Source organism: Musca domestica, unplaced genomic scaffold (genome assembly GCF_030504385.1).
Source record: "Musca domestica strain aabys unplaced genomic scaffold, Musca_domestica.polishedcontigs.V.1.1 6, whole genome shotgun sequence".
Taxonomy (NCBI): domain Eukaryota; kingdom Metazoa; phylum Arthropoda; class Insecta; order Diptera; family Muscidae; genus Musca; species Musca domestica.
In genome coordinates, this window is record NW_026712363.1 from 18,756,291 (window position 1) to 18,771,944 (window position 15,654).

Consider the following 15,654-nt stretch of genomic DNA (forward strand, 5'->3'; position numbering starts at 1 on the left):
GTAGCAGACAATTGTCGACATGACTTCAAGTATTTGTGATATCAACCATATAACGGACTTCACGATCTGTTAACCATGTTATACCTTTAAAGACATTAACTGTGTGCTCCAACCGATCCATTGACATATGCAATTTAAAATATAACTCTTTCGATTATTAAACCCCAATTCATTTTTTTCGTCTTGGTGAGGGTTATTAGTAAGTAAAGTTAGTAAGGAGTAAGCTACTTATTATCTCTGGATACGAAGATAGCTAACGTCAAAAAAAAAAAAAAAACATTTGTTCTGATTTTTAAAACAGTATAGGAAAATTCATCTTCTAATAGCCTACCCACATTATTTTCAATTAAAACTAAGTTAATCAATTTTCAATAAATAATTTATAAATTTTATTGGTATTCTTTCACGGTTTACAAATCATAGCTACGACCCCGACCACGATTACGAATACGTCTTCGAACAGCAGCACCACCTCCAGTACCACCACCACCTGTACCAGCTGCGGCATCTGGACCCGGCGGTCCTGTAGGACCAATAGGGCCTGCCGGTCCTTCGGGTCCACGTTCACCTTCATAGCCGCGAGAACCACGTTGACCAGGGACACCTGGAGGACCAATTGGACCGGCTGGTCCTGTTCTGCCACGTTTGCCGCGGGGACCTGGCGGGCCAGGCAAACCCGTTCTGCCAGGTGTACCACGTTCCCCAGTCTCACCCTTTGGCCCTGGGGCACCGGCAGGTCCAGGCGGCCCCGGTGGTCCCGGCGGCCCAACACGTACAAATTGCGAGGTGGCCACAGTTACATAGAGTACTGAAAATAAAGAACAAAATAAGGAATTATGTTACGCTTCACTTTTATTAAAGAAAATACCTAAAAATAGCAATGTTATGCTCTTCATGATTGGCGTTAGACTAAATTCTATGCCAAGATTATGTTAAGTATTTATGTAGGTATTTTGCATAGTTCGCCTGTGATTCACAAAGAAATTTGCTTAATCATGGCCATAAAAATGCGAAATAAAATTGTATCATCTTTGAGCTTCTGAACTTGAGCTAATCTTTCTATTGAAAGATCGCTATCGAAATTAAGTAAACATAAAACTTTTACTACCTTCGTTGAATGAACGATGCTGCAGATGAATGAAAAATAGTATTTAAACAACTAGTTTCCAGACAATGTAGCATAGTTCTCAATCCATCATTGATTTGCAGAATGAACAGCTTACGCTTAACACAGTTTTTGGGTACTTAAAAATCTCTTGCGTTTAATTTGCAATTCCTTTTTATTGTTTTTTCTATTTTTAGTCTTTCTTGGCCTCTTGCTTTTGGCTTGTGCCAAAAAATTCAATGATGCTGGTGAACAACGTGCCCTGTTGGGTGTACGTCAGCAGCCTGCAGTAGTTTTACCAGCCCAGCAATGTGTTTGCCAGCCAGGACCACCAGGCCCTCCCGGACCGCCTGGCAATGTGGGTCCTCATGGTCAGAAAGGTGACAAAGGCCCCGATGGTATACCCGGACGTCCTGGTCCACCAGGTCCCAAAGGACAACGTGGTTCTTCGGGCCGTACAGGCATTCCCGGTCCCATTGGGCCACCTGGTCGTCGTGGTAGACGTGGTTATCCCGGTGAACGTGGTCCTGCCGGTCCACCCGGACCTCCAGGTCCAGCTGGCCCTGCTGGTCCTCCTGGTACAGCAGCGGCTGTTCGTTCATTGGACGGTGGATTATCCCTAAGAGAATATGATGTCAATGTGGCACCCTATGAACACGATGATTCCGATGAGAATGATTATGACGACGACGATGATGATGACGAACGCAAAAAGAAGTAAAGAAACGTGCAAAATTATATTAATGCCTTAGAGTCGTGAATTTTAATAAAAATAAATTAAAAATGTACTTTCGTGTTTACCTTGGTCGGATTTATGGCTATTTTGATTTTAAGTATTGGGTTTCTTGCATGCTACTTTACATATCGTGGCTCAATGTAATCAAATCCTTTTTTCAAACAATTTTTGTGTTGTGCAGTTCAAATTTTATTGCATGATTTCTTAGCTTAGAATGCATAATCTTTATTGCGAACATGAACGAACAATATTGTTAATCAAAATTACATATGGACGATTCAAGATGTCAATCTCAATACAATCACCACGTCCTTACAACACGCAGAGGTTTTAAAAGGGAGTCGTATGTATTAGGGTTATGAATTTTTTCTCAATAATTATATTTTGTTTCGCAAATGACGTAATAATTTAGTTTAATTTTAATAATACCCTACAACATTATGTGTTGTTTGATTGGGTCAAAAAATTTGTAATACTTCGAAATATTGGTCAAAGACATGGGAAACTGTATATGGATCTTCCTATCTCGATGAGAAGAGTCGATCTAGCTGTATATGTCCGTCCTTGCGTCTGTCCGTCCATGCTCAATTATAATCACGCTACAGGTCGAAAATGTGACCCGATCCTCACGAAGTTTTGATGGAGGAGGGGTAAAGATTAAAATTGAAGCCTATTGATGATAGCAAAATATTTAGGGGTTGAAACGACTAAAAATAGAACAAGTTAAAAATCAGTAAGTTCACCCGGGCCGAACTTTGAATACCCTCCACCATTTAGAACGAATTTGGAAATTTCCAAAAAATAAAATCCTTAAAAAATTTTGTTAAAATTTTAAAAATACCGAATATAGAAGTTATATTGGGGTCTATACGATGTGGACCTACATAGGCATTGTTTGTCATAAGCCATTACATATTCAAATTCGAAACTTGAAATAAACGGTGAATAATGTAGCTAAAATCATCAAAATATCGTACTTAGGGAGGTACTGTTATATCGGAGCTCTGCGAAGACCTGGACCAGCGTACACAATTTTCTGTCAAAGGGTGTAGCATCCATTACGAACTTCATTTTCGACATCTCAAACAATTTCGGTGGGTATTGTACCCAAACCTAAACCTGTACCTATTATACCTAAACTCAAAATACCGAATATAGGGAGGTCCTGATATATGGGGGCTATACGAAGACGTGGACCTGCATAGACAATTTTCTGTCACAGACTGTAGTTCCCTTTACGAACTCCAAATACGTAATTTGTAACAATTCTGGTGAATAATGACGCTAAAATCATCAAAATACAGAATATTGGGAGGTACCGTTATATGGGGGTTATACGACGATGTGGACCTGTACAGATAATTTTCTGTCTTAGGCTGTAGTATCCATTTCAAACTTATTCAAATACCAAATTTGACACAATTCCGATGAATAATGTCGCTAAAATAATCAAAATACCGAAAATGTGGAGGCTATATGAAAACGTGGACGAAGATGGCCCATTTACGAACTTAACCTGCCTACTGGAAAAGTAAACATGTGTGCAAAATTTTAGCCTTTTATCTCAATTGGTTCGAATCGACTTAGAATTTTACGCTGATCGTAAAATGACAAAGTTAATATACCCTCCATGGTGGAGGGTATAAATAATCTTAATTTTGTAGTTGCTCTAGAGGTCACATTTATAGACCAATCGACTCCGAATTTTGCTTAGGGGTAGATTTTGGTCCCAGGACGAAATTGCAATTGGTGAGCATCGGTTCAGATTTGAGTATAGACCCCATATATATCATTAACCGATTTCAGGGTTATTGTGCACCAAATGGTTAATATCACTGAATTTTAGCACATCCGACGGAATTCAGTCTAGAAGCAAGTACAACAAATTTGGTGTAAAACGGTTCAGATATAGCAATAGCTCCAATATGTATGGTTCATTCGATTTGGTGTTTAAGTCCCTCGCATGCGTAATATGCACTCTACAAGAATGATATTTGGTAACAGATACAGACTAGAAATACCTTCAGACTGATGTCATTTCTAAGCCACTCGCCCGACAGCTCATTATATTGTTTACAACCGTACAAAAGCATTTTGGTGAGAATTTGACAAAAAAAAAAAAAAAAAAAAACGTTGTTTGTGATGGAATTCCAGCGTGATAGTGTGATTTCTTTATATTTGGCTGTAAAACCACAAGTGGCTATCGTTAGAACACTCCAGCATTTAAATGTGAATAAATCTTTTGTGTCTCGTACCATCGCTCGTTACCGTGATTCTGGTAGCGTAACCCGATGTCAAGGAAGTGGACGGAAGAAAACAGCCATATCAGCAGAAATGGTTCGAAAAGCAAATAAGGAGCTCGTGAGCTGAACATTTCGCAATATTCCATTCGGCAAATATTGAAAAATAAGCTCGGCGTAAAGCCATTGAAACTCCAAAACGTGCAAGAACTTACACCGCAACAGGAAGAAAATAGACTCAAAAGAGCTAATGAGTTGCTTCGCGAACTGGCGAATTTGTTTTTCTCGGATGAGAAAACATTTGTTGTCCAGCAGTTTGTAAACAAACAAAATGATTGTGTTTACTTGCCAAAGAGGTCAGGTGAAAATGTGCACCTTCGGTTGGCCACCAGAACTCAAGCGCCGGCCATGGTGATGGTGTGGGCCGCCATAACTGCCGATGATGGCTCTCCGCTCGTATTAATCGTAGCATCAGAGTAAATGCCAAATATTATCGCCAAACTATTCTGGAGGGTGTATTAAAGCCTTCGGCACGCAAACATTTTGGCCGCACACCTTGGACATTCCGACAGTACTCAGCACCATCGCACTCAGCACGCGCCACCCAAGAATGGTTACAAAATGAGGTTCCTGGCTTCCTTTCCAGCAACCAAAATCTCCGGATACCAATCCATTGAACTATTGTGTCTGGAGTATTGTGGGTTGGCAATAAAAAGTACCAAAATGTCGATCACTTCAAGCAAGCGCTTTGCCGAAATGGGCCAAAATACCGCAGAGCAACATTCGGGCAGCGTGTGACGGTTTCATTGGCCTTTGAAGGCCATAATTCGTGCCAAGGTGACCAATTCGAACAAATCTAACCTTATTCTAAAATTTGATACTATTTCCGACATTTTTTGCTTCTCAATAAAATTAAAAAAAAAAAAAAAAATTAAAAATGATGGCGTTTGACTTTGTTGCAGTTTTTGTTTTATCTCACCCTGTATATAATACCCTCAAAACCTATGCCATAAATATAAGACAAAAATTAAAAAAAAACCAAAGGATATTTACTTTTTATTGGTATATTTTTCCGCGATTTTTGAGATTTTATCCTTTTCTGGGAAGAGGTCATTGAGAATTGAGGGGAATTGCATATCAAGTTAGGTTCTATTTTAACCCATAAATATTGTCCAATGGCCTGACAAATTTGTAGGCTGCTGCCTAAGCCTAGTATAACAAGTAAAAAAGCAACTAAATTCGGCCGAGCCGAACTTAAAATTCCCTCCTCCATTTTACTACAAAATTTAAAACAATGTCGCTATCGTTATATAGGGGCTATAAGAATAAGTGGACCAAGTTACGCGGTTATTTGTCATAGGTTGTAGTACATTTATAGTCTATAATTATAAATACAAAATTGTAAATAATTCCGGTAAAAAATATCACTAAAATCATAAAAATACCGAATATTTGGATCCACCGCTATATGGGGGCTATATGAAAACGCGGACCTACATGGTCCATTTACGAACTTAACCTGTCTACTAGCTAAATACAGATGTGTGCGAAATTTTAAATTTTTAGTTGGCGGAGGGTATAAAAAAGTGATGAACGTGTAAAGTTGAAAATCCGAGAAACTCGAATTTTCCCAATATTTACAGTTATAAAATCAATCTTCGAAGTGACACAGAAAAACCAAAGGCTTAATCGTCATCTGTGGGCAATAAAGCTTACTTAAAATTTTATAAATTATTTTCTTGTTGCAAAATCGTCAGGCGAAATCCCATTATTGTTGTTTTTATAAAAACAACGTTTGTTTATGAGTGGAGAACGATGGTAATGTTTACCAGGGGGTAAGGCAGGGAATACCTAGGTTTCGGAAAGAGCCACCAATCCTCATCAGTTCCCTTGTTTCTTGTCTGGGATATTCTCCCCAGAAGTTATTTAAAAAATAACTTCTATGACAAAAAACATTTTTTACCCAAGTGACGAGATCGTAAGCTCAATAGGAGAGGAACAAAAGAATTACATAAAACTAAAATTCTTTTGGAAAATCTTCTAAATCTTACAACCACACTTATAAACATTTACATCTTTCTCCACTTTGTTATGCTTTCGTTCAACCTGAACGAAGTAACATAACCATGTAAGTTTGTTTTGTCTGTTACAACAAAAACCCCTTCGTCGACCGTGCCTGTGTCTATTAATAGAACAGAGTTTGGCTTGCTTGAGTGGAGAACGATGGTAATGTTTACCAGGGGGTAAAAAATGTTTTTTTTTTTTTGTCATAGAAGTTATTTTTTAAATAACTTCTGGGGAGAATATCCCAGACAAGAAACAAGGGAACTGATGAGGATTGGTGGCTCTTTCCGAAACCTAGGTATTCCCTGCCTTACCCCCTGGTAAACATTACCATCGTTCTCCACTCATAAACAAACGTTGTTTTTATAAAAACAACAATAATGGGATTTCGCCTGACGATTTTGCAACAACAAAATACTATGGTAACCCAAACAAGCAAGCCAAACTCTGTTCTATAAATTATTTTCTTCAACTTATATTATCTCATATTTACTAACCTCTGAAATCAATTTACCATGGGATTTCTGTATGGTAGATACGATGGTAATGCTCAAAAACATATTTTCTGCTGAGTCATCTTGAAGCAAAACCATTGACCTCCTCTGGATTCGTACAATCTGCAATATCTTTCCAGTTAAATCAAAAACTTTCTTCGAAAGACTACAGTTGAAATTAAATTAAGTTTAAAATTTGGTGCAAATGTACAATCTCATTTAAACCTCGTTGGATGCCCTGTACCGAAGTATGTGCCAAAACTCTGTAGCGTTGATATGATCTTTTTCAAAGTACTGGTGATTTAAAAGTTTATTGCCATGAATAAATTAAAGTATTCTTCTGAAAGAAACTTTTATCAATGAAATATTTCTCCTAAAGAATTAATAAAAAGTCTAAACGTTAGCATTAAAGTTCACAGTTGGTAGCGAACTATGAGGCGAAGAATAGTTCTTATTTTGGGTAATGTCTTTCAATTACAGTCACATTCTGCAAAAACTTATATCGAATTACTTTTGCTGTAGGATTATGTTTTACCCTAAGCTCTGCCCAGTTTATCACCCAAATTGGACCACCAGGCCCACCTGGACCTCCTGGTCCTCCAGGACCCGAAGGACCGAAAGGTGAACAAGGTGATCGTGGTGAAGACGGTGTGCCAGGTGTTCCCGGTCCTAAAGGTCCTTCGGGAAGACGTGGACGAACTGGTGCACCTGGTTTAATTGGCCCACCAGGAGCACCTGGTGTTCGTGGACCTCGCGGCTATGTGGGGGAGAGAGGACCTGATGGACCGCCTGGTCCTGCCGGACCAAGAGGACCGCCCGGTGCTCCAGCTGCTGGAGGTGGAACGGGTACGGGAGGCACTGGTGGCGGAGGCACTGGTGGTACAGGTGGAGGCGGTACTGGAGGAGGTGGTACAGGTGGTGGTACAGGAGGTGGAACGGGTGGTGGTACAGGAGGTGGAACTGGTGGTGGAGGTACTGGTGGAACCGGTGGAGGAGGCACTGGTGGAACCGGTGGTGGAGGTACTGGTGGAACCGGTGGAGGAGGCACTGGTGGTACCGGTGGTGGAGGTACCGGTGGTGGAGGTACCGGTGGTGGAGGTACCGGTGGTGGAGGTACCGGTGGTGGAGGTACCGGTGGTGGAGGTACCGGTGGTGGAGGTACCGGTGGTGGAGGTACCGGTGGTGGAGGCACAGGTGGTACCGGAGGTGGAGGCACTGGAGGTGGTGGCACAGGCGGCACCGGTGGTGGCGGTGCTGGTGGTACTGGCGCTGGAGGCAGAATTGGCAACCCTTATGCCCCACGTGGTGGCAGTATTAATCGTGTGCCAGTCCGTAAAGTTGTGACACATCGTGTTCGCACCACAAACGTGAAACCCAACAAAGGATATAGTCAGAAAGTCAATCGCAATGGGAATCAAAACCGTAGACGCAATCGTTTCCGAAAAAGAATTGTGAAACGTCGACGTGGAAGGTACTTAGGTGAATTGTAAAAATCTTTAAAGTGAGATGAAATAAAGAAAATAAAACCAGAAATGTTATTTATTTACAAATTTGAGCCTAATAGCAATGTTAGAGAAATTTAAAGTGGTTGTCGGGAGTTGATACCCAAAACGATTATCACAACTCCGATCAAGGCGTTTTGGTCAAGTTTCGCAAAAGCAGGTTTAGCAATATTTAAAATATAAATTTCGATCAATGCTAAATTTAAATTTAAAAATTTAGTTTTAAAAATTGTAATTCCGTCTGCAACTAACAGGAATAATCATTTAAGACCCTTAAAAGTAGATATATTTTTGTATTCAAAAAAAAAAAAAAAAAAAAATTGGAACCGATTTCCGCAGGACCGTCTGCCTGTCTATCTGTGGTAACTTTGCCAAGGATAGACATAGTTTTATGAAATTGAAAATGTTACATATATGTCCTCCATTATATAGCCATATATTGGTAAATTTACCAATTGAATAACCTTTTACTTTGTATTTGAGTTTCTCTACAAAACATCAACTCGGTACATCAAATCAAAGTCGGTCCACATTTTGGTAAAGCCTAAGTTTAAGGTTTCTTTAAGGTTTTGACCTCATTATCCATCGGAATCGTCTAAACTTATATATTTGATATTGTAAGTCAGTACATAGAAACATTGAAATAGTTCCACGTTCATTGAAGTCGTCCACTTGGTTCAAAAATATTTAAAAATCAGTTTAAATAAGGGTTGAAACAAAACGTAGACCTTCTATGGGTGTTTCTACGTACAAGGAACCTAAATTTGTTTTCGAAGTATTTAGTATTTTCAAAATAAATTACTATAAACTTCGAAATGCTAAATATTTTGGGGTGGCGTTGTATGGGGTCATAACAAGACGGCGTGCGTAAATATTAGGTAAATGGCCCCGGTCAAAAAATTAAGAGTAACGTCTGGGAAGGGCTCTTTTTCAAAAAACGAAATCTTCCAAAATAGATTTGAATATAAGGGGACTTCCACCATATTGTAGTGGTCGGCCCCACACGACTATAGCCTTTGCTTATTTGTTTTTTGTTATGGAAAGTGGTAACCATTGAAAAAGCCAAACACCAACTTTGAACCAAACGCTTAAAAATTCTAGCCGTCAGGAAGACAGCCATGTTCGTTAAAGAACTAAATTGTAGCATTACTTGAGGTACATGCTTAGGCGCCTAGGTTTCTGCAATGTTATTTCATTCAAGTTGATGCATTACCGGCCCGTTATATATCGATAGTCGGAGTCTTACACAGAAATGGATTTCGAAACCACAACGGGGCCAACCAGAAAAAAAATTATGAAATTTGCCGTTATCAATGAACCGAATCCTCTTGCGCACGATAATTAAATAGATAATACAGCAGTCTTGCATTAATTAAGAAAAAATTGCTCGAATTTGTTGAAAGATTAAAACTTACTAGAATTCGGAGGAGTGCGCTCCTGGGAAGAGAAAGAAATCAAGGAAACTAATTTTTTCGATGTAGCTCGAATAAGAGTGAGTATATTTTCCTGGTTTTTGAGTGAGAGCAATATTCGTTCAAAATCGATCAGATTCTACTCTTGCATATCACTTATTCTGTTTTTGTTATTCCGTTGTTTTATTTCAATGTATGTGTATGTTTCTGTACAAGATCACCTCCCCCATCTTCCCCCCTCTCAAATCAGAAAACAAAATATTTTTCAACCAGAGTAACTCGGGAGTGCTCCCACACAAAATAGTGCAGAGTAGATTCCCTCTCCGTAAAAACTACCTCTCTTTGAGAAATCCTGCTCGCGAACAAGTTTCGCTCCGGAGTGAAAATGAGCAAATTTGTGTTCTGATCAAGACACAATATGCCTAAATTTTTACCGAATAATAAAACCTCAATAATGAAGGTTCAAAATTGCGGAATTGAATATATAGTGGATATAGCAACTGGCCACAGAAGCATCAATATTACCCTGAAAATTTTCGAAATAAATGTGGATGTAATTGTTATCGGCTACTTTCTATTGATCGTTAATAACTAACCGACAAAATGCATTAAATACCGAAGTTATAAGCCTACAAATAATTATGCGAAAAATAACACTGTGCAATACAAAACAATATTACGGGGAAAATCCAGCAGATTATGAAGCAGTGCTAAAAAATAAAACACGTGAATTGGCGTTTTGAAAGTTTGCATCGCAAAGTAATTGGTCCATTCCAACCCCTAAATATCATGCGGACATCTTTTAAAAAATAGGCTTAGCCTTTCTGAGCCTTACCCTACCCTTATAAAAATTTCCTTCAGGATCGGTGTATAATTGCAATCTGTATATAATAACCCCAACCTGCGTTACATAATGTACATTTCAGTATAATAAGTCAAATTGAAAAAATCGATAAAAAATAAGAAAAAAAAAATAAAAAACAATATTACAAAATACTACAAAATCTATATTAACTTTTTTTTAGATTTTATACTTTTACGCCAGGATGGCATTTTAGCTAACATCTCCTTCCTCTGTATTTACACATTGTATATATTTCGCTACATATCCGCTATATTTACTATCGGCATCTACGTAACGTTCAGAATTGACCTTTCCGTCTATTTGTGATTTCGCCGGGATTAAAAATATTAGCGGTTTAATGGAAATTTTGACTTTTATTTAACACAAATGTTATGGTCTATTTCACCCACTAAGTATTAACAAATTGGAAAGCTTCTGCCCAGCCCTAAGCTCTAGCCCCATGCTAACTTTCGCGTTGATTTGTCTATAATTGCGACTTGTAGAGCAACTGCAAAATCAAGACATTTTTCATTTTTGGTCCATTTCAACACTTAAATATTATGCGATCATCTCATAAAGCAATAGGCTTCTATTCCGACCATAACCCCACCTGCATTTTCGAGGTGTTACATAATTTTTGGTCGAATCAAACTTATAATACCCCCAACACATAGTGTTGTAGGGTATAAAAATGGTTAAAACTTTGCCTCTACAATGCCAACTGGGCGCAGAGGCTTTGCTTATGTTAATTGTACTAATAAATTAATGAACAACAGAATTTTCTGTAAAAGTAGAGTTTTATTTTTTTTTCTCAGTTTTTTTCCTACAAAAATAGCATACATATTTCGAATGCGAAATATTAGCTCTATTAAACATATTTGCAAAGAGGTTTCTTCGGTAATGTAGGATGGCATTTAAAGTTCGGAGTTCATACTTGCATGTTTATTTGTTTTTTACGGCTTTTGCAATTCTGTTAGTTTTTTTGTTTGTAGTCTATTGTTTAAATTAATATTAATCTTCTCAACATCTGTGCAATTGTCAAATATGCGTGGTAGCCAGCAGTCAGTCATGTGAGATTTGACATATTTTTACGCTGAAATAAAACAATTGTCATTTATTTAACGTCGACAAAAAATATCATGTTGAAAGTTAAGAGGAAAGGTTATGACATTGGAACTCAATTGTTTAGAACTGAAATCAGGAAAAAAATAAATTATGCCCTCCGCCATACTATGGAGGGTATATTAACCTTATCCGTCCAACTCCTCGAAATACACACGCAAAGCCTTACAAGGCATATAAATTGTAATGTTGTAATTACACAATCTTCCGATAGATAGAAGGCTAAAAGATAAGATAGAAGGCTAAAATTTTGTACATTTATTATATGGTTATTTTCTCAGTAGGCAGGTCAAGTCCGTAAATTCCAAAAAAACCGTATGTCCCTGTATTCGATATTTTGACGATTTACGAACTAGCGATGTCCGTCTGTCTGTTGAAATCACGCTATCTTTCCAACGAATTGAGACAGAAGGCTTAAATTTTGCATACATGCATAATTTCCCCGTAGGCAAGTTAAGCTCGTAAACGAGCCATGTCGGTCCACGTTTTTGTATAGACCCCATATAACTGTACGTCCCGATACTCGGTATTTTCATGATTTTTGCGACATTATTCACCTGAATTGTAACAAATTTTGTATTCCTAATTTGTTCTGCAGCCTAGGACAAAAAAAAATCCTATGCAGGTTCACGTTTTCGTATGTCCCCCATATAACGGGACCTCCCGATATCCGATATTTTAATGATTTTATAAACATTATTCGTAATGGGTTCTGCAGCCTATGACAAAAAATTGTTTTCATTCAAGTGGTAGTTTCGAATTTTTTTATTTTTTTACCTTCCTTCCAAATGGTTGAGGGTATTAAAGGTTCGGCCCTATAGCTCTCATATATATATATTTATCCGACAGTGCGAGTTTAACACCCGCCGCGTGCGCCTCATACTCGGAGCAAACAGAAACAAGAAAAAGTGAAAACAAAAGACAACACACAAAAACACACAAACCAACTAACTCTCTTTTATTAACTTTTTCTTTAACAATACAAAAATTCAAGTTTACGTAGACTTCAAATTATAAGTTTAAATTAATTATCTTCCCAAAATGGGAGGTATCCTCTTTGATAGGGGCAAATCTGTCCTCAATCCAGAGTCACTACAACCGACTTATTTAGTTATGTCCAGATCGGGAATACACGCAGATAAGGGGTTTTCAAACGTTTCACCGTTCTTAATCCAAAAATCTATCAGCGCAGTTGGTGGTAACATAATAGATTGCAAAAAACTCCGAAGTGGTCAGCTGCTAATTCAATGCACAAATGGAAAACAAGCAAACAAAATTATACAAATGCTGTCTCTATCTTCCGTTGTTTTCGTTAATGTTGAAGAACACAAAACATTGAATATGTCCAAAGGCATTATCTATACCAATGATCTGAGGGATTTAAGTGACACTGAACTGAAAGAGGAAATCACAAAATTGAATCTCCAAGTTACTGATATAAAACGATTAAAAAGGCGAGATCCAGAAACGCGAACATTGACAAATGTGGATTCTGGTTTGTATATACTAACGTTTAATACTAGAGATCTTCCCGAAAACGTTTTCATTGGCTTCTTTCGAGTTAAGGTCCGTCACTACATTCCAAATCCCCTCAGGTGTTACAATTGTTTTCAATTTGGACACGTGTCTGAGAAATGCACGTCAAACGTCAAACTTTGCCCACACTGCAGTAACACAGTACATACGGAGATCAAAGAAGATGGTAAACGAGAAAAATGCAACAACACCCCAAAATGTGCAAATTGTGGAAAAGAGCATAACAGCTTCTCCAAAGAATGCACCACTTACAAACGAGAATTTGCAATTCAAACTATACGCATAAAAGAGAAAAAGAGTATACACGAAGCAAGAAAAATTTATGAGATGAGGAACCCTCTACCAACAACATATTCAGACATTTCAAAATTGCCAACTATTAACAAACAATGCAGTTGCGAATGTCGATGCAAACAAAATACTCGAGAGAAAAATATAACTCAAACAGAAAAAACATCACCAACAAAAACTATAAAAGAAGCCTTATCAACTATCTCTTCTATTCGAGAAGTGAAGAAAACAGACGGAACAAAAATTTCTCTGATACCAAAAGGTATATCAAAAAGAAAAAAGAGAGAACTGACTAATACAGAAAAAAAGAAAAAACAAAACACAAACAGTGAAGAACTGAACAAAATAGAAACAATGGAAGATGAAACATACAACAGCACCAGCTCATATGACCAGTGAATATCAAATTATACAATGGAATTGTAATGGATTTAACAATCATATAGATGACACCAAATTATTAATCTCAAATATTAATTGCCTAGCAATATGCATACAAGAATCAAAATTTAAATCAAATTATCACAAAAATATCAAAAATTTTAAATGTTTTTATAAAAACTTAAATACAACAAATACTGCTCATGGCGGTGTATGTATTTATGTAAATAATATGGTAGAAGCCTCTGAACTCCAACTCAATACTGATTTACAAGCAATAGCTATTAAAATTAGTTTTCCTATTAAATGTATATTATGCTCGATATATCTTCCAGGGTCGGAAACTTTATCTAAAAGCTCGCTAAATAATTTAATTAATCAATTCGATCTCCCTTACATGTTATTAGGAGATTTCAATTCTCATAATACCATGTGGGGATCTGAAAAAACCGATCAAAGAGGGAAAATCATATATGATTTTATAAATGAAAATGATATAAATTTAATGAATAATATAAATTGTCCAACCCATGTTAGTTTGGCTTATAAATCATTCAGTCACATTGATCTAAGCTTAATATCTCCACAAATTGCTCGATATTTTGAATGGACTGTATGCGACGATTTACACAACAGCGATCATTATCCTATACTTATAAAGTATAAAGATTTTTCTCCATCTTTACAACGTAGAGAAACTTGGAATATAAATAAAGCAAAATGGGACAATTTTCAATGCGAACTTAAGGGTTCTTTTAACGCATTTAATTCAATTAATGATTTAGAAGAACACATAGTCAATTCAATCATAGAATCTGCAAAAAATGCCATTCCCATAAAATCTTCCACTGTTAATAAACGGCAAGTACCATGGTGGAACCACAAAATAAAGACATTGATTAAGGAAAGAAGAAAACTTCTAAAAAAATTTAAAAATAATATAAATTCTGAGAATCTTGCAAATTACCTTAAAATGAAAGCAACAATTCGCAAAGAAATTCGCGCTAGCCGTAAAAAATCTTGGATTACATTTTGTGAAAGTATAAACCTTCGAACTTCGTCGTCAACAGTTTTCCGAAAAATTAGATCACTCAATGGATCCACCAACCATCAGCAAATAAACTTCCTCAAACTCAATGACACATTAGTAACAAACCCAAAAGATATTGCAGACTTGTTTGCCAAACAATTTGCCAACAATTCTTCTTCTTCAAATTACTCTTCAAGTTTTATAGATTACTCAAAAACAAAGCAAATATCACTCAATTTTGACAATAATGGGGAACCATATAATTCAAAATTTTCTATGTTAGAATTAAAATCTGCTCTGAAAATGTGCAAAGGATCGTCTCCAGGTCCGGATAATATAAGATACGAAATGTTAAAAAAATTAAATGATATCTCTTTACAATATATTTTAGATTTCTATAACTTAATCTGGACAGAAAGAGTTTTCCCTGATAAATGGAGAAAAGCTCTTGTGATACCAGTGCTTAAACCAGGTAAAGACTCAGCAAAGCAAAATAATTATAGACCTATATCTCTCACAAACTGCCTATGTAAACTCTTGGAGAGAATGATAAATAGAAGACTAATATGGTATCTCGAAACAAAAAATATATTAAATATCAACCAATCTGCTTTCAGAAAGAATCGAGGTACTATTGATAATTTGGCTATATTACATTCTGACATAATGGAGAGCTTCTCTACCAAAAAAGATTTAGTAGCAGTATTTTTTGACCTTTGTAAAGCGTATGACTGCGTATGGAGAAAATTAATATTAGAAAAACTCAATCGCTCTGAAATAAAAGGAAATATGATTTCTTTTATTTCAAATTTCTTAACAAACAGAAAATTTTCTGTTCTTGTAGGAAATACGCACTCAAAAAGTTACTATCTAGAAAACGGAGTACCTCAGGGATCA

The 15,654-nt window shown here is 37.0% G+C and overlaps 3 protein-coding genes across 3 annotated transcripts in view; 2 read left to right on the plus strand and 1 right to left on the minus strand.

Moving 5' to 3' along the window:
* Positions 1-410: 410 nt before the first annotated feature.
* Positions 411-896, minus strand: LOC109612071 (collagen alpha-1(I) chain-like). Its single transcript, XM_020035748.2, has 2 exons — positions 869-896; positions 411-808 (listed from the first exon to the last, which is right to left on the minus strand). Exons 1-2 carry the CDS (start codon positions 894-896, stop codon positions 411-413), a joined length of 426 nt encoding a protein of 141 aa, XP_019891307.2.
* Positions 897-1,210: 314 nt separating this feature from the next.
* Positions 1,211-8,129, plus strand: LOC101896005 (collagen alpha-1(I) chain-like). Its single transcript, XM_005180656.3, has 3 exons — positions 1,211-1,241; positions 1,303-1,822; positions 7,181-8,129. Exons 1-3 carry the CDS (start codon positions 1,211-1,213, stop codon positions 8,127-8,129), a joined length of 1,500 nt encoding a protein of 499 aa, XP_005180713.3.
* A 4,243-nt stretch (positions 8,130-12,372) lies between these two features.
* LOC131805727 (uncharacterized) overlaps positions 12,373-15,654 on the plus strand; it is a 69,343-nt gene continuing 66,061 nt past the window's right edge. The window contains exon 1 of the mRNA XM_059129281.1: positions 12,373-14,767. Within this exon, the coding sequence (XP_058985264.1) occupies positions 13,708-14,767 (1,060 nt within the window). The 5' untranslated portion in view covers positions 12,373-13,707. The remainder of the gene's footprint in view (positions 14,768-15,654) is intronic.

Excerpts from the sequence above, each read along its gene's own strand:
- LOC101896005 (XM_005180656.3), top strand. The coding sequence starts at position 1,211 with ATGAACAGCTTACGCTTAACACAGTTTTTGG. Across the intron at positions 1,242-1,302 it reads ACGCTTAACACAGTTTTTGG|TCTTTCTTGGCCTCTTGCTT; the intron begins GTACTTAAAAAT and ends TTCTATTTTTAG. Across the intron at positions 1,823-7,180 it reads GATGACGAACGCAAAAAGAA|CTCTGCCCAGTTTATCACCC; the intron begins GTAAAGAAACGT and ends TTTTACCCTAAG.
- LOC109612071 (XM_020035748.2), bottom strand. The coding sequence starts at position 896 with ATGAAGAGCATAACATTGCTATTTTTAG. Across the intron at positions 809-868 it reads CATAACATTGCTATTTTTAG|TACTCTATGTAACTGTGGCC; the intron begins GTATTTTCTTTA and ends CTTTATTTTCAG.